The sequence below is a fragment of the Mustela erminea genome, chromosome 5 (genome assembly GCF_009829155.1).
Source record: "Mustela erminea isolate mMusErm1 chromosome 5, mMusErm1.Pri, whole genome shotgun sequence".
Lineage (NCBI taxonomy): Eukaryota > Metazoa > Chordata > Mammalia > Carnivora > Mustelidae > Mustela > Mustela erminea.
Window position 1 is genome coordinate 112,435,681 of NC_045618.1, and position 19,826 is coordinate 112,455,506.

Genomic DNA, 19,826 nt, shown 5'->3' on the forward strand with positions numbered 1-19,826 from the left:
ATTTTTCCCCTTTAAATTATGATTTTATTTGTATTTTAAAATACTTTGGAAATTTTGCATGTGCCTAAAACTAAGCATATTTTCAGTATACATTACTTTAAGTTTAATGTCAGATTTTGTTCTGAGAAGTCCTTTTTCAAGCTGAATGTCAAAATGGGGAAATGCCCATAGATTTTTCCCTGGCCCTGAAGCTAATGATGTAAATTGCTCTTGCTAATGATGTTGGATGACATTTATTTGAGTTTTTCACCTAAACAAATTTTTAGTTCATGATGATGGCTACTGTATGATGATACAGCTGTGGGGAAAGCTATAAAATACCATAATATCTAAAGATAAGTGCTATAAAATGGCTACTTTAAAATTTTCTTTTTTATCAAATCTCCTTCAGATTTTTTTCCTAGATAATTATATCTTTGGTTAATTTTAAAAAATTATTATATACAACTAATGAATCACTGAATACTACATCAAAAACTAATGACGTACTATATGTTGGCTAACCAAACATGCTAAAAATAAATAAATAAATAAATAAAATTGATATGTGCTGTATTAGTTTTAGGCATATAACATCATGATTTGATATTTGTGCATATTGTGAAATGACTACCACAATAAGTCTAGTTACCATTTGTCACTTTATGGGTTACAAATTTTCTTTTTCTTGTTTTGAGGATTTTTTTTATTGCTCTGTCCTCATGTCCATTGACATTTTCCTCTATAGTATTTAATCTGTTCTTTAATCCTTTCCAGAAAATTTTTTAAACTTTCAGCCTTTTTTTTTTTACTTATATAAGTTGCACTTTTGTTGTAGCTTTTGTTTTTTTTTCAGTATATTGATTTTTTAATCTAAATCTTAGTATATATTTTTTGTAATTGTTTTAGTTTCCTTGTCTACCTTCATCACCTCTGTCTTAGGGGTTTGTTTTAAATTGACTGATTTTCTTATTGGCTCTGAGTCACATTTTCCTCCTTTTTGACATCATGGTAAAAACAGTTTTGGGGGTAAAAGTAATTCGCAGTTTATTAAACCATATTTCTGTTGATGGGCAATTATTTTTTTTTCTACTTTGGAGCTATTGCATAAAGTGTTGTGATGAGTAGCTTTGTAAAATGCATTTTGTTCATATGTTAAAACACATCTTGGTATAAATTTCTGCTAGTGGAATTCTCATCAAAAGGGATGTTTTTACAGAAATACTTGATGTATAATGCCATATTTCCCTTTGCATAGTGTATAAGTGTATACATACTTATATTAAATGAGTGCTGAATTATTTTTGAGATTAGAAGACCACCTTCTTATGAACATCGTTCATAGCAGAACAAGTCTTTGTTCTGACTTGTAGTCAGTTAGATCTGTAGAATATTGTTATATCTTCGTCTTTTGCCCTTAGCATTAAAGTGAATCCACTTGAATGTGATTCTTGGAAACATCATTTCCACATAGTCAGATGCTAAAGGAAGTAGCTTTGGTCATTTTCTTGTTAGATATAAGAACAGTCAATTTGACAGTTATAAGTGGTACTGCATTTGTTGTTTTTCACAGAATGATTAAACTAGTTGTGTTTTTGAAATCAGTTGATATAGTTTATATTCAGTTTCTCACTGTATCACTCAGTATGTTAGTTTCTGCAAGAAGAGGCTTTTTTGAGGTTGTATCTGTGGAATTACTTCCCTTTGCAATTAGAATCCTCTAGAACCTCTTGAGGGCAGAGATTCTCATTTGTCTTATTCACTGGTACAACTCCAGTGCCTAGGACAGAGTCTTTTATAGGATAGGAACTTACTAAGTATTTTTCAAATGAATGAGTGAGTGAATCATGGTGCTGTATAAAATTAGGTGAAGTACATGGTAAATTTGTTTCACATGTTGTCCATTACAAATGTTGATTAAAACCACACATATATTTTAAAATAAATAGAGCATAATGTATAAATTGCTACACTAAGTGAAGTAACTTATTTAGAAGGTAAACTACTCATGCCATCTCTCAGATGTGCTCCCTTCTTTACTGCAGCTATGAAACTTTCCCCTGTCTTCTCAAGATACTAAATTCTCTCCTCTCAGAAATCCTAGAGTGGTGATCTATATCATATATCTTATGTATATCCTTTCTGTTTTGTATTTTGAATTATGATTTAATTTTTATCATGTTTTTGAATTTTTTATACTTATTTTTATTTTCTAAATATTATAAATTTCTATAATTATTTTCTATAGTTGTTTTCTATTTTCTATAATTTTCTAAATTTTATACTTATTTTTATTTTCTAAATTGTTGCTCTGAGGAAATGTTATACTTAATGAGATGATGGAAATGTTCTATATCTGCACCATTCATAATGGTAGCCATAGGCACAAATGTCTATTGAACATTTGAAATGTGGCTACTGTGACTGAGAATAAATATTTAATGTTAATTCTAGTTTAAGTAGTTCCATGTGGCAAGTAACTATTGAAGCAGACAGCACAGCTCTAGGGCTTATGATATACATTTTTAACTTATCAATCTAATGTGCAGTGAGAACTTTACTACAGTGTACTTCATTTAACTATTTCTTTTTAATAGTGCAGTTTTGCTAACACAGAGTATTTTTCAGCATTTGTTTTTTCCTGGAAATGACTGTTTTTAAAAGATATTTTCGGGGCACCTGGGTGGTTCAGTGGGTTAATCCTCTGCCTTCAGCTCAGGTCATGATCCCAGGGTCCTGGGATGGAGTCCCACATCAGGCTCCCTGCTCAGCATGAAACCTGCTTCCCCCTCTCTCTCTGCCTGCCTCTCTGTCAGCTTGTGACATCTCTCTCTCTCTCTCTCTCTGTGTCAAATAAATTTTAAAAAAATGATATTTTCACGTTATAATTTGACACTATCCCCACTCCCTTCCCCTCTACTCAGTATTTTTAAAGCTGTTGCTTCATTGTCTTCTGGCTAACGTTGTTTCTGACAAGAGATGTGTTCTCATTCTCTGTTTATCTGTATGTAATTTTCCCCCCAGCTGCCTATAAGATTTTCTATCTTTGTTTTCAGCAGCTTTCCCTACATTTTAAATTTATCCTACTGGTAGTTCTCTGCATTTCTTGGATTTGTGGTTTATCATCCATTGATTGTAGAAAATATATTTTCTGCCTCATTTTCTCTCCTCTCTTTCTGGAACTCTTGTTATATATGTGTTAGATCATTTGATAATCAGTACTCCCACAGATTTTGAATTCCTTCTTTTTTTTTTTTTTGGCAGTCTTTTTTTTTTTTTTTTCCTTTTTGAGCTTTATTTTGGAGAGTATCTAATGTCCTCTTGTCATGTTTGTTGATTAGTTTTAACTTTTTTTTTTTAATTTCATTTATTTATTTGACAGAGAGTGAGAGAGAACACAAGCAGGCAGAGCAGCAGGCAGAGGGAGAAACAGGCACCTTGCCAAGCAAGGAGCCCGACATGGGGTTTTGATCCTAGGACCCTGGGATCATGACCTGAGCTGAAGGCAGTTGCCTAACCAACTGAGCCACCCAGGCACCCCGATTAGTTTTAACTTTTGTCCAGTTTTCTGATAAGCCTGTTGGAGGTCTTCTGATATTTTATTTTTGTTAATTTGGCATTTTATCTGCTGAATCCTCCATCTGTTCATGTATGTTGTCCATACTTTAGACTTTTTAATATATTGGTTATAATTATTCTGAATTTTCTGTCTGATAGTTCTAACATCTAGTTCATTATGGGTCTGGTTCTGGTGTGCTTGCTTTATCTCTTAAAAATGGTTTGTTATTTCTTGTTTTTTTTTTTTTTTTTATGTGTCTTGTGATTTTTTATTGCATGCCAGACATTATAAGTACAGAGCTGTAAAGACTGAGGTCAATAGTATTTATGCCCAGAAATGGGTATTTTTCTTTTTGAGAAATTGTTTATGATCTGATTGTTTATATATGGATGGGGATGGAGTCATTCTAGTCAGTGATTTTCATTGTTGTTGTTGTTTTTGCAATTGTTACCTTCACTGAGTCAGAGACTTAAAATTCTTGGAGTAGTGGAATGCTGTTACCTCATTCTTAGCATGAGGTCCGGACTGCTAAGATTGCTCAGTATTCTAGTCCATCCTTAGCCTTTACTATGTCTTGGATGGCTGCCTCACAAGATAATCTCTTTCAGTGTTCTTTCTAATTTTTGATTAGTAGCTGGAGAGTGTGAAGTTTATTTTGTCTTTCTTGAAAGAATATTGAATTTTGTTTTGCTAGGCATTTAATTTACTTTTAGATCACCTTGATCCTTTTGTAGCTTGTTTTTAAGTTTTGTTCTAGCTTTCCTTAGCCTCTTCTTAATTCTATGGCTAGAGTCATTAAACTCTGGCTTATGAGTTAAATATGGTCCATAGCCTGTTTTTGTATGGCTTTTGAGGTAAGAATGGATTTTACATTCTTAAAGGGCTGTAAAGAAACAAAAATAAAAGTGAAAAATATGTGATAAAGACTGTATGTATCTCACGTAGCTTATGATATTTATTATCCTGCTCTTTAGAGAAAAGTTTCTGATCCCTGCTCTAGGGCTTACTTAACCCTAACTTCTTTTTTTAAAAATTTACTTACTTTTTATTTTCTTTTTAAAAATTATTAATATATAATGTATTATTTGTTTCAGGCATACAGGTCTGTGATTCATCAGTCTTACACAACACACACCTTCCCCAATGTCTGTCACCCAAGCACCCCATCCCCTCAGTGTCCTCCCCTCCAGCAACTCTGTTTGTTTCCTAAGAGTAAGTCTCTTAAGGTTTGTCTCCCTCTCTGGTTTTGTCTTGTTTCATTTTTTTCCTCTTTTCTCCTGTAATCCTCTGCCTTGTTTCTTAAATTCTGCATATCAGAGAGATCATATGATAATTGTACTTCTCTGATTGACTTATTTATGTGTTAGCATAATACCTTCTAGTTCCATCCATGTTGTTGCAAATGGCAAGATATCAATATTTGATGGCTACCTAATATTCCATTGTATATATATGCCAACCCTAACTTCTAAGATGTTTAATTTCTTGGCTTTCTGCTGAATGCACCAGGTTTTCTATGTGGCATTTTCATTGTTTTTGGTTGGAACTCATAGGTTTTCCCCTTTATACAATTCTGAGACATATTCACTTTTCAGTTACCTAGTATTTATTTTTTCTTAATAATTTTTCTTTGCGAGCCTCATAAAGTCTTCTACATGCAGAGCTTAGTATCCTATATACATTTTTGGATCCTTTTCTCTGGGCAGCTCCCTCCTCTTCAATATATTGACTTGTAGATGTTCTTCTCCTTAAACGTCTTAACTTTAGTGTCTAACATCACTTCGGGAAGACAACTTTGCTTTGCCTGGGTTCTCCACTTTTGTGTTGGTGTTCAGTAAATTTTAGGCAGAAAGCTGGAGTGATTATAGGATTTACCTTTGATTGTTAACCTTATCTCAGACGTCACAGTGTTGTCTAGCTATTGCCCAATCTTGAAAACAGATTTTCTAAATATTTACATTTTTAGTGAGCGCAAGTCTAGTACCAGTTACTCTTTCATGATTAAAAGTAGAATGCTGGTTGGCAAACAGTAAAAATGCCTTTAGTCTTCCAATATAGCGTTAAACTAATAATTACAATTTTATTTATTGAACTATTTATTTGTTCTAAATTGAGTTTAGTTTTTATAGTATTTGTAAGATGTGTGAGCAGGATATATAAGAAAATGTGATAGATTAAGTTCTGTCTGGCATCTTGAACACCCACTCTATGCCATAGATTTTGTACAGCTTGCTGGAGACAGAAAGAATAACACATGAACTGATGACCAGGCACTCAGCCCCAGTAGGAAGTAGGCACATACACTATTTATCTATTGTTACGTAACAAATCACCCTAAGACTAAGTGATTTAAAAACAATTGTTATTTGTTGCTTAAGAATCTGGGCATGGCTTAGCTAGATCTTCTGGCTATGGTCTTTCAAAAGCCTGAAATCAAAATGTGGGCCAAGTTTCAGTCACATCAAGACTTGACTGGTGCAGATTCCATTTCCAAGCTTACTCATATGGTCGTCGGCAGATTCTGTGCCATTCCACATGGGCCTTTTCCTATGGCAGCTTCAGAGTAACGAGAGAATAGTAAGATAGTAATAGTAAATAGTAAGATAGAAGTATCAGTCTTCTATAACCTTATCTCAGAAGTGAAATCATATCACTTTTGCTGTATTCTATTCAAGAAGGGAATCACTAGGTCCAACCCACACTCAGGAGGAGGAGATTACACAAGGCTGGAGCACAGGACATGGGGATTCTTGGCAGCCATTTTAGGAACTGCCTATAATAATACGTGGTATATAAATTATGTAAAATGTTATAAATGGGCCTATAAAATAACAACGTTAATATATGTAGTATAATAATAATTTGCTACTGGTATGATAACTGCTTCCTATGGATTGTTTTATCTAAGCTTTTTCTAGTAGTCTATGGGAAAGGTAGTATGTATCATATCCATTTTACAGATAAAGAAATTGAACTTGAGTATGGTTTCCTTGCTGTGATGTAGCAGAGCAAAGATTCTAGTCCAGGCTTTGCCTATTCTATATTTATATTTTTAATCTCCATATCTTATTAACATTAAAATACTATGACCTTTTATTGAGCACCTTTTATGTGCCAAGCAATATAAGTACATTTATATATTAACACCATTTAAGCCTCACAGTAACTTTATTAAAGCTCTCAGTTTTACTGATTATATACTTTAGCTTTCAGATTCAAGAAATTACTTTGAAAAATTACATATATTTTATATTTCAGAGACATTAAGCAAATATAACCCAAAGATTCTCTGTAAATACAAAGAACAAAACCAAAAACCATTTAAATACCTACTACCCTAAAAAAAAGTGGTATCACTAATTAAATTTGTGGAAGAAAGCCTGCCACATGTCAATCCATTTAATATTCTGCAATATATACATGCATGTATATGTATATACATATATATACATATATATGTATTCTGCTGATGAAAGGTAGTATGTGAATCTCAAACAGGAATGAGTTTATAAATACTTAAAAAGAAAACAGCCCACTCCTAGAAGAAATCTCAGCAAACACTGCTGTATAAATTTTAGTTAGAAATTAGTTCATGTAGTTAATGTTGAAATATTTTTACTAATAAATTTGAAGTATTTTCACTAATAAATTTTTCACAGATAAATTGAGTGGTTTTCATATCAAGATCTGTACATACTTTCTTCAGTCATCCCATTGTCTTTGCAAAATGAATCTTTTAGATGAGGAAAATAAGACAAAGAAATTATTTTCTTATGGTTGAAGGGTACCATAAGTTGGTATTATGGTCTTTTAGACCAGTTTATTTTAATTATTTGAGAGTATATTGTAAGGTATGTGTTGACAATAGAAAATCCTAAAGCTTATGGATGACTTTATTTTTTAACCATTTCCTTATAGTAATAGTACTGTCTTACTTTCTGCATTCAGATTTGCTTTCTTAAGTGGGGCATAAAATGCAGTTGAAGCTGATGTACATGAATTACGTCATATTAGTATATTTCATGTGTGACATCCTTCACTCATTCATTCACTTATTTATTTATTTATTCAAAAATGTTTCTAGTACCTACTAAGCACCAAGCACTACTCTAAATGTTGGGATACATCAGTGAACAAAATGGATAAAACTCATAGAGTTTACATTTTGACAGGCATGGTTCAAATAATGGGCTGCTACTGTTAATTAAGAAAATGACAAGGTTTTGCTCCTATAATAATTTTCAGTGTATTTTTACAACTCCCGTAATATGTAGTAATTTAATATTTTCGTTATTTCTGATGGTAGTTTATAACAATTTAAAGTATTTTGTATAACAACTTTATGTTTCTTTAGACTTTTGTTTCTGTTTGAGTTGAGTTATATTTTTGCTGGCTTTGAGTATTATAATTTTAATAAAATGTTGCAGTAAATCTTTTTTTTATTTAAATGATTCTTTTTTAGAACGCTGTCATTTTTTTGTTTATCACAGTTATCTTTCTAAGTTAACTGTTACTATGAAGGCAAAGATTAAAAAATTTAAAATCTTGGGGCACCTGGGTGACTTAGTCATTTGAGCATCCAGCTCTTGGTTTCAGCTCCAATCATGATCTCAGGGTCCTGAGATCAAGCCCTGCATGAGTCTGCACTCAGCATGGAGTCTGCACTCAGCATGGAGTCTGCTTGGGATTTTCTCCCTTTCCCTTCTCCTCCCACCCTCCACTCCCATGTGTGTGCATGCTCTCTCTCAAATAAATAAATAAAATCTTTTTTTAAAAATTTAATATCTTACTGGTATAGCTTAGAATTAACTATTTTATAGTTTTTTTTTGCATATGTTATAACAGCAATTTACAATGTTATATATATTGTCACAGACGGTATTAACTTAAATGTTAATAGCTAAGCTTCTTTTGTTGAGATACAATTAAGTCCACCCCTTAGGCCGTTAGACTGGATTTATGTATTTATTTATTTATTTAATTTGCTTTTTTAACCAGGAAGCCCTGAATATCTGCTTTTTCCATATATGACATCTTATGACTGGTCTTTGACCCTGAAATGTTAAATAGTCCTTAATTCTTATGTTTTATTGAATAGAGGAGGTTACCTGAGATTAGAGGAACAGGGTTTTGGGCAAGGATTTTGAGAGGGACAAGAATGAGCAGTGGAGTCACTAACAAGAATGTTCTCAATAGGCTTAAGCATAGTTATTAAAACAACAGACAAAATGCCAAGTTTTCTTTTGGATTATTGCCTTTTTAGTTGGTTTTCAAACAATTCTCAGTGAATACAATTCTTTTCATTGTGTGTTTTAACTAGTGTAAACCAGTAACAATGAAGAAAATAGCATAGGAATAGGAAGGAAAGAGAACACTTGTTTGAAGAGATTTCCTTTTCTTTGAATACTTGGGCACTTAAAAACAGGTGAGATCTGAGGTTCAAAAATAGGAAAATAACAGCTCTGTACTAATTTTTGAGGCCTTTTCTCCAACTTTTCTGTCTAATCTTTAATAACTGCTTAATTAATGCTCAAATGCTCATCACATTCAGTCTTCCATATAGAAACTATTTCTTATCTTTTCTCTTTTTTGCAAGGAACTCTGTGCCTGGAGATACAACTTCTCTTACATAGTTCCGGAACTATCAAATGGCATTAAAATTATATCTTTGCCTACAATTTTTTTCTTTGCAGAAAAAACTGTTTTGTTTCTAAAGGGAATTTTAAGCCTGATGCTGAGGTGACAAATGAAACCCACAGCCTAGCCTGAGAAAACATTTGCATGTGTAACTTAAGATGCACAGTGACTAAGATATAACTGGTATAGACTTATGTTGCAGTTATTGGTATTTTTTAAATAAATTCAAGGAAGGGATAATCTAGCCTAATCTATAAGAACCTTTACTTGTGATATTTGGAGTAGTTACCAGCTGCTTAATGGATGCCATAACCTTTGCTTAGCTAATACACACGTCACTTTTAGAATTTTATCAGTGACAATTTGCCTGTCACCTACAGAGTTAAGTAGTAGTATCATGGCAGCTGAGCAGTGAGATGGAGGGAGATAGAACTGAGATCTTATGAGAATGAGAACATGTTCTGCTTGAGATAATGGAAACATTGGATCAAATATGTATATAGTTTGTTTGGTTTTGATTGCTTATTCAAAGATACAATCTTTTGATCTCCATGTATTATCTTTTGCACAATGATGTAAGAAGGAAAAGTGATGATGGCACTTAGAGGACTTCCAAGCTTAGAGCTAATTAATTTGTCTGGTGGAACCCTGGTATACATGGGTGATTTAATATGCAAATGTAAAAGCTTTTGCTTTTTTACTTATTATTAGGTTGTTAGATTATTTGCCAGCCTATTGACCAGTCAAAACCAATGTTTCCTTTAACTCCATGAATCTCAGCATATGCTACTTTGCGTATCCTAAATAATTTAAATACATTTCTTACTCTTTCCACAGCATGTAGAGTCCATGAAGCACAGGACAATAAAGCTTCCTACTCATAGCACCAGGAAGATCTCTTTGAAAGATTCACTACAGGACTGCCAGAGACAACGAGTTTGTCTGAAGCATCATGTGTTGAAACAACAGAAGGCAACCATTTTTGCACTAGCTAGAAACAGAGTTATGATGTTTTCAATTCTTTGAGCTCCAGGAGGCCAGGGGAGTGAGTTGAAAATCTGAAAATGCGGCCATGGACTGGTTCCTGGCGTTGGATTATGCTCATTCTTTTTGCCTGGGGGACCTTACTATTTTATATAGGTGGTCACTTGGTACGAGATAATGACCACCCTGATCACTCTAGCCGAGAACTGTCCAAGATTCTGGCAAAGCTTGAACGCTTAAAACAGCAAAATGAAGACTTGAGGCGAATGGCTGAATCTCTCCGGTAGGTTCTAAAAAATTGAAGGAAGAGACCTGTAACTTTGTTTTTAGTTGCAGGCCTTCATGCATCTAATAAAAAATACTTAATGATTTCTTTAAACTGCTATTTTTGCAGACATTTAAATATTTTAGTGACATACTTCTTATACCAATGATATCTCTGTATATTTAACATAGAGAATTTTTCGAGGGTCAAATCTTATTTTACATATGAATTTTAGTATAGAAAAACCATGCCATTTAATTTGTTTTTATATTTCATTTATAGTTATCTTCAGCGTTTTGATAATTTTGATACATTAAATATAAATTCTTTATGATTTAAATTAGCAGATATTAAAATTTTTATTGTATGGACAATAACAAAGACATTTATAATACTTGAGAGGCTGAGTTAGTCTATAACTTACTGAAATGGAGAAACAAAAATTCATTGCTAAAACAGCGGGATCTGGAATCTAGGGAATTGTTGCTGTTGCTACTTCTAATCTGTTAAAAAATGTGACGTATATGTTAGAAGGCATCAACTGTTTTGAAAAATAAAATCTTATATTTTCAGGGAAAAAATAATTCTTAAATTCTAATTTCTCTGCTTTATATATGAAGGTAATTATACTATTTAGCGCTTGCTGTTTCTCAAGCTAGAGTTTGAAGATTTGAGGTAAAGAGTTGTCATTACTCTAGAGGTAGTAATTGACCCTAAGGGAAGTAGTATAGAGAAAAAGAGCACAGAGTTCATTTCTTTTTGAGTAACAAATGAAGGAGTGGAAATGAAAACATCCTGTTGTGCTTTGGGCATTTGGAATAGATGGGAAAGGAGAGAGGGACAGTGCTTGATTGTGGAAGCTGAGGAGCATTCTCTGAAGGAAGAATATAGTTGACAGTGTCACATACTCTTGAGGCTTTAGAGAAGACTTCTCTGCTTCTCTCATTCCCTCACCTCCCTGCCACCGCTGCCCTTGCACTCTTTCTTTAGAACTTCTTTCTCTCACCTTCTTTCTTCACCATAATATTATTTTGGCCCTTTTATGTCCTATGAAAGACAAAGCTAGGTGTTAAGAATTTTATACCATGAATCAAAAATTATTCCTGTCATTTGTAGTAGTACGATGTGATAAAACATAAGGTAACCAGGGATTAGAAAGTGGACAGATAATTTCTTAAATTTATATATCATGTTATTTCCTTTTGGGTGGGAGCTTGGGAGTATCATGGAGAAAGCTGGTCTTTCATTTAAGTCTCACTCGATGATTTGTTATGAGATTCAAAGATTGATAGTTTAGAGGTGTAATAGCTGTCACTGATGGAGAGTTTATCATATGCCAGGTACTGTGCCAAGGGCTTTGCATGGATTATCTCATTGAATTTCATAAATTTCCTTATGAGTTGCTGGTACTGTTTTCCTAAATGATTTTACAGATGAGGAATCAAAGGAATATTAAGAAATTTAATTTTTCCCAAGGTTATACTTTTACAAGTGGTGGAGCTTACTTTGTATCCTGGCAATATGACTCAAAAGCCCAGACTTTGATGAGGTGTATTGCCTCTGTGAAGAGAAACGAGAGAGAAGTCAATTATTCAGAAATATCAACTATAAGTCTCCTGTAAGAGATCATCAAGAGTGGCTGCTGTGCTAGTTGTTTTTGGAGTGTGCTTTAATTATAGTAAAATCTTGTTCTACATCCTGGGATTTTTGCTCCTTGGGAAAGATTTTGCTTTTTAACAATTCAGGCTCATAAATTATTTATTATTTTCTCCTCATTCCAACTTCAATACTGAGACTTCATTCGACTTATTTCTGACTGCCAAGTGTCTTGTTTTTATTGTATCAAAGAAAGCATGCCTTTAATAATAGTTGTTTCTTCTGCAGAATAATCTTTGGGTCTCTTAAGTCACTTTCTTTGTATTCTTTTGTGTTGAAATTAAATTCTGAACTACTGCATTCAAATGTAAAGACAACTTTAAGAGCTGAGACAGTATGTCATGCTGAAATACTGTAAATACAATCTGAAAACAGACTTGAGTCCATTTTTGTACATAGATAATTTTAGGAAAATAAATAAGTAATTCTTTTCCCTCATTAGGAAAGAAAACCTCCTCAGGCCGTTCCATCAACTTTACCAGTAGGGCTATTTGTGTTTCAGCCAAAGGGATTACATTTAGATCCCCCAGCATAAAAGGAAGAATAGTAGAGGTGCTAAGGCATTGGTGATTTTTCCCTCTCACTGTAACATTTTGTACCCAATTTGCTAAGTCTTTTTCTCAGAAGAAAATGTGTTCGTAAGCTAGACTAAAAAGGAGTAATTCATATGTCTGTAAAATTAGGCCATTTCTTTGAGATGAGGCATATGGATTGAATTTGGAAAGAAGCTTGAAATTACAGTGTTTAAGAGTTAGGACAATAGTTCTAAAAGCCACCAATCCTCCAGTTAGAATTTGCTAATTTTATTGATTATACTACACATTTAGAAAAATAATCATTATTCTGAGGGATACAAATATTTAAGTACAGTGAATGTTTGGGAGGTTGTTCTGTGTGTGTGTTTAATTCTGATTATTGATGAATAATTGCTATACAGTAAAATTCACTTTTTCAGCATATAGGTCTGTGAATTTTGGCAGATGCTTACAGTCATGTAACTACCACCGCAGTCAAATTATATAAGAATTTTACCTCCCACCAGAATTCTTTTGTGCCCTTTTGTAGTGAGATTCTGTCCTTATCTTCTGTCCCTGGTACTGATTTGTTTTCTGTCCTGTATTTTATTCTGTTATAAAATGTCATATAAGTAGAATAATGTGGCATATAGCCTCTTGAATCTGGCTTTTTTCATTTATAATGTACTTGAGATTCATTAACACTGTTGTGTGGGTTGGTAGTTTTTTTTTCTTTTTCCTTTTCCTATTAATTCTTTTTTAATACTTAGTAGTGTTTCATAGTATGGTCATATCACAGTGTTGTTGTCTTTTTTTTTTTTTTTTTTTTTTAAACATATTGACCAGTTGAAACACATTAGGGTTGTTTCTGTTTTTTGGCAATTATGAACAAAGCCATTATAGCATTTGCTTTGTAGGTTTTTGTGTGATTTAAGTTTTTATTTTTCTTGGGTAAATATCTAAGAGGGGGATTGCTAGGTCGTTTTAGTGTATGTTTAATTTTTTAAAGAAGTTGCAGTTGCTGCAATGTTTTCCAATGTTCCTATATCATTTTGCATTTCCACCAGCAAAGCTTGAGAGTTCCAGTTGCTCTCACTCTTGCTAGTATTTGCTATTATAAGTTATTTTTATTTTAGCTGTTTTAACAGATACATAGTCTTATCTCACTGTAGTTTCAGTTTGCGTTTCCATAATGATTAATGATGTTGAACACTTCTTTTCATGTCCTTATTTGCCATTCTTTAGTGAGGTGTCTGTACACATTTGTTACCTATTTTATTTTATTATTTTTTATTTATTTGAGAGAGAGTGTCAGAGAGAGAACATGAGCATGAGCAAGGGGAGGGACAGAGGGAGAAAGAGAAAGCAGCTCCCTGCAGAGCAGGAAGCCCAATGCAGAGCTCGATTCCAGGACCCCAGGATCATGACCTGAACTGAAGGCAGACACTTAACCAGCTAAGCCACCCAGGCGCCCTGTCACCTATTTTTAAAAATTGAATTTGCTTTTTTTTTTTTTTTTAAGATTTTATTTATTTATTTGACAGAGAGATCATAAGTAGGCAGAGACCGGGGCGGGGGAGGGGGGGAAGCAAACTCCCCGCTGAGCAGAGAGCCCAATGCGGGGCTCGATCCCAGGACCCTGGGATCATGATCTGAGTTGAAGGCAGAGGCTTAACCCACTGAGCCACCCAGGCACCCCAAAATTGAGTTTTCTTATTAAAATTTGTTTTCTTGTTACTGCACTCTTTTTAAAAATTGGGTTTAGCTATAAAATTTTAAATATATATGCCTATATGATAAAGTAAAAACTCTGTGGCTTAAAACAAAAAAAATTTTTTCTTGATTATTTAATTTATATTGTCCTCAACTGGATTGTTTTTCTAGTTTGGGGTCACTTTTGTGGCTGCTGTAAGATAGTAAGGCAGTCCATATGACCTCACTCACATGTTTGATGATTAGCTGGGACCATCATTTATTTCCCTTTCATGTGTTTTCTCCAGCAGGACAACCCCGGTTTCTTACATAGTAGTGTTTCAAGAGGGCAAGAGCAGAAACTGCAAGTCCTTTTGAGGCCAAGTATGAAAAGTCACACAGTGCCATTTCTGCCACATTCTGTTAGTGTATGCATGTGGAAGGGGCACTCTGTATTTAGGGAATAGAGGGAAGAACTGCATAGAATTTTGTAGCCATATTTAACCACCATTCTCATCTCCAGAAGCAATTGATTAGGTCAAATCATTGTGGTCCTGACAGCTGGAGTTTAGTTTAAATTTTTGTTGATAGGTAATAGGGAACTATGGTTGGGTTTATAGCAGAGGAATGACACACTGAAAATGGCTGAGTAAGATTTAGATTTTCAGATGGATTTGGGGCATGTGCCTCACTGGAATGAAATCAACTAGAAAACATAGTATTAATCTAGATATGAGGTGATGAGACCTTATTTGGTGTTCCCCAGACATCTCTTCCTTACTTTTAATTGCCAGCACATTAGGTAAACATGTGGTAGGCTTTCTTTTAAAAACTTGGAGATAATCACTGCCTGCCACCCTATAGGAATGCCTTTCCATGCTTCATGTTTGTTTTATTTCAGCCTCTGATAATGTGAAGTTACTGTCAGTTCACAGACTCTTTGCTTCTTGGAATTTGAATCTGCCACTTTGCCTCTCAGTCAGGGCTGACATTTAGCAGAAAATTACTGAAACTTGTTTGGAAATCCCTTGAGCAGTGAACCCTTAAGTGGACCAGATGTCGGAACTGGATAAAACTTGTAAAATTTAAAGAGTACTTAATTGTCAGTCTTCCTTTTAACTTAAATCCTTTTTGTTCTAGGTCCATTTATTTTTGAGAGTATAGCTTAAAAAAATTCAAACGTGACTTTGTGACCAATTAATAAGGTTGTTTGAACAACGAAAAAAAACCAGGAAAACCAAAGAAATGTCTTCTGGAATTTAGATGCTAACTGTAAACTGTAAATTTACAAACCACAAAGAATGTATAATTAATTTATGGCTTATCTGTTTTTCTGAGTTATGTAGTAATTTTCCCAGATGGATTAGAGCCAAAGCGTGACTCTTCTGGTGGAAAAATTTGACTGAGGCAGCCAAAGCATGGAATACTGACATGGATAGAAAGGAAACTGATGTAATGTTTCACAGGTCATATTTTACTTCTGTTTGAGAAGCTGGTGTTAGAAAGTGGGGGATGCCTTTGTTCCTATTGGTTAATTGGAAAATTTGCTCTAGTCTCTCTTCTCTGTAACTCCTCATCACTCATGTAAAGAGTGTACTTATATTCCTGGAGCAAGTGAATGGATTGGAATGTATAGAGTGCCTGCCATCTGCCTGTAACCTTCCCTTACATATGTGGCTTTTATTTTTGCAGCCCTGCTCCCCTTATTCCTTAATACTATTAAGGGTATCTAATTTTTCCTTAGGGACAATACTGCTTTTCTATGTGAGAATATCTTAGTGAGATTTGTAGTCAAGATTCCTAGTCTTCCCAGTCTGACAAACAGATGCTATCTCCCTGAAATTTTCACTAGCTTTTTTATATATTGCTGGATTAAATTTGTCAGTGTTTTGTTTTGGATTTTTTTTCTATGTTAACAAAGACATGTTTGCCTATAATTTTCCTTTTTTTGTCTTTTGGGTTTTGGAGCAAGGTTATGCAAGCCAATTCTATTCTCTAGAAGGGTTTGTATAAAATTGGTACCCATTCTATCTTAAATCTTTGTTAGAATTCTACCAGTGAAGCCATTTGGGTCTTTGGGGGATGGTGCAGGGTTTGAGTTGGGGAATGAAATGTGGCAGGTGGGAAGGTTTTAAATTCTGGATTTGAGCTTTTTAATAGAAATTGGCCCATTGAGATTTTTTGTTTTTTCTTATATCCGTTTCGGTAAAATGTGTTTTTCAAGGAATGTGTCCATTTTATCAACATTTTCAAATGTATAAATATAAAGTTTTTCATAATGCCTTTCTGATTTTCTTCTCCATACTTGTAATACCTGTAGTAATGTTCCCTTTTTCATTCCTGATACTGATTATTTGTGTTTTCTCCTTTTATCTTGAAAAAAGTTTATCAATTTCATTTATCTTCCCAAAGAACTAGTCTGGTTGTTTTTTTGTTTTATTTGTTTTTCTCTTAATCATGTGTCTATTTCTATTTTATTGATTTCTGTTCTTAGTTTGATAATTTCTATAGTCTCTTTTTCGTGTGTGGGTTTTTGGTTTTGGTTTTGCTGTGGTTTTTAAAGCTTTTCCAAAATGAATTTTGTATCACTGATTTTAAACCTTGCTTCTTTTCTAATATACACCTGGTGAACTTTGAATTTCTCTCTTAGTGCAGTTTTAAGTTGTGTCCCACAAGTTTTGACAATGGCCTATTTTAATTGTAATTGAAATAATTAAAATTTTAAAAATATTTTCAAATTTCTATTGTTATTTTTTTCTTTAACCCACAGGTTATTTAGGAGTGTGTTGCTTAGTTTCTAAGTGGGACATTTTCTTCCTTCTGTTTACCTGGGAGTGATTGAATATGGCAAGAGTAAGGTGATAAAACTTACTTTACATTACTGTACTCAGGGATTATTTTGAACTTGCCTTTATTTTAGGTAGTGTTGTGTTTTTCCCATAATTATATGTATACATATGTAATCTTTCAAACATGGGCATTTACTTTTGTAAGTGTAAATGTAGAAAGTTCTCATTGTAGATGGTTTATCATTTTGTTCATGTAATGATGTTATTCCTGGAATCAGGAATTTTTGATGAATACTTTTTAATGGAATTTTCAAAATATATATATAAAAGTATACTCAGAATTAATCAACAGTTGAACACAAACAAGTATAGCTTTCATATGAATAATCACAGACTCTTCAAGTGTTAATTAAATTTGGCTACCTTTTTACTGGGAATCTTTATATCATCTCACTTGCTGAAGATGGTTGGATCTCTGGGGTTTTTTGGTGTGTGCTTGGCTTTAAATGGCAAACTATGGCTGATAGAACAAATCCAGCCCTCTCTTATTTCCTTGGTTTTGGGTTTTTGGATTTTGTTTTTTGTTTTTAATGGCTCCCAAATGAAGAATGCTTTTACATTTTCAAAAAAATTTTATTTATTTATTTATTTTTTAGAGTACAACTACAAGTAGGGAGAGTGGGAGAGGGAGAAGCAGGTCTCCCAATGAGCAGGGAGCCCAATGTGGAGCTCGATCCCAGGATCCTGGGATCATTATCTGAGCCAAAGGCAGATGCTTAGCAACTGAGCCATCCAGGTGCCCCGGTTTTACATTTTTAAATGGTTGGAGAAAAAATAAATTCCAAGGAGAACATGCAACAGAGGCTATGTAGAGTCACAAAGCCTGAACAGTTTTTTTTCTGGCCCTTTAAACAAAGTTTGTTGACCAAAAGTTTGTATGAATCAGGATGTACTCATTTTTAGCTCTTGTTTCTCTTAATCTCTAAATTGTTATGCATATTGCATGTGAGAATTGACATGCTCTGAAAGTAAGTCAAAGTCCAATTACTGATATTATTATGTTTTTGTTTACTTTACTCTAAATCTTTATATACTTTTGGTTTCTTCTTGTTTTATGCTTTTACTCTAAGTTAAACTATTCCATGTTTTCATCCGTCTGCCTCCTTGAAGCAGCTTATATTTAGAGCTGAAATGGGACTTATGGGTAAGAGATTGGGTATGTTTAGAAAGAACAGTCTGGTGAAATGAAAGGAGTGTGAGTTTCTCAAATTTGGATTTGGTTCCCAAGTATACTACTTACTATATGATCCTAAAAAAGATTTATAACCTTTTTGAACTTCAGGTTTTTCACTTGTAAAATGGCAGTAATAGTCTCTATTTTGCAATATTGTTAAGTTTTAACATAAGATTTGAAAGCTTATTGAGAAGACATCCTTTTTATTTGTAGTTCATCAATAAATAGTCATTTTAGCTAATGGTAGTTGATAATCTTATTTTACCTAATGGTAGGTAGTTAGTAATCTAAAAAGTACATGGCCTTATATACTTTTCATAGAATTCAAAATACTTGTTTCCTTTGTTTCTAACAGAAAGAATTCTCTTATGTCAGATGTTTAGCACAATGGATTAAAATTCAAAAACCTATGTATTCTTTAGAGTAACTCTTTACCTTGAGAAAATTACTTAAGCTCTATAGGCCTAGAATCAAAACTATGAGAAAGTTGATTGGGATAGGTGATCACATTTGATAGATCTGTATATTTTTGCAGACAAAATAGTTAATACAGTAGTTTGAATTGGAACATAGAATTGGGTTTATTCATTATAATTTGGCTCTCATGACTAAGTTTTATATATATATAAATATATATATATATATATAATTGATGGATGCTTTTAGTTATAGGAATTATAATTCCCTATCCTGTGCTTTATTTAAAATACAGAAATTTTAATTATTAATTATCACCACCCAGGAAGGTCTCTAGGGAAGAATAGATTATTCTTTGAGAGAAGTGTCACACCATAATTTTACAAAAATCTTAAATAACTTATTTAAAAAAATGTAAGCTTTGTGTTTTAATTATTTTCCATATATAAATGCCATAGAGACAAAGTGAATTTGCATTAAATATTTTTAAATGTATGAATATTTGAGTTTAGGAGCTGGATTAAACATTTTTTATGTAATAGCCTTTATACTTTTATCCTGGTATTATGGAGCTGATAATAGCTCTAAGCACGTCTTGTTAATTGAAGATAATAACAGCAGGAAATATGGCTATAGTCATCATTTTCAGTGTTACCTGATTTATAGATGGTACATAATCTAGTAGTTGTTTAGAAAACAACTTTTCTGACTATTTCTCATATTTCTTTTAGGCAGTCTTTTATTTCACTATGAAAATGTTTGTTTTGTTTTTATAGTTGTCACATTGATAGTTTATAATTTATTCAGTTAAAATGATGAAAGAAAATGGTGGTTTAGTTTCAGAGATCAGTGTTCTAGACAAAGCTGTCTGAAGGAGAATAAATATAAAAGGATTTCAAAATATTATAGTTAGCCTGTGAATTACACTGGCTAGAAGGAAATACAGTATAAAATAGCACACTGCTTTTCTTGTTGTTGTTGCTGGTTCAAATAATAAAGCTTGATTTTAATCCAGTCTTTGTTCTTTTAAACTGTATGCAAAAGGTGTTGCTTGGCAGAGATGTTTCACATCTGAAATGTGTAAGAGATCCTAGTAAGG

At 33.2% G+C, this 19,826-nt stretch overlaps 1 protein-coding gene across 6 annotated transcripts in view; it reads left to right on the forward strand.

The window, feature by feature from the left end:
• The window catches only part of FUT8 (fucosyltransferase 8), a 303,528-nt gene that overhangs the window by 136,449 nt on the left and 147,253 nt on the right, over positions 1-19,826 (forward strand). For 5 of the 6 annotated variants that reach the window (XM_032344518.1, XM_032344519.1, XM_032344516.1 and 2 more), the window contains one exon: positions 10,013-10,442. The exons of the other annotated variant lie outside the window; for it this stretch is intronic. In XM_032344518.1, the coding sequence (XP_032200409.1) occupies positions 10,240-10,442 (203 nt within the window). In that variant the 5' untranslated portion in view covers positions 10,013-10,239. The remainder of the gene's footprint in view (positions 1-10,012; positions 10,443-19,826) is intronic. 6 annotated transcript variants of the gene reach the window in all.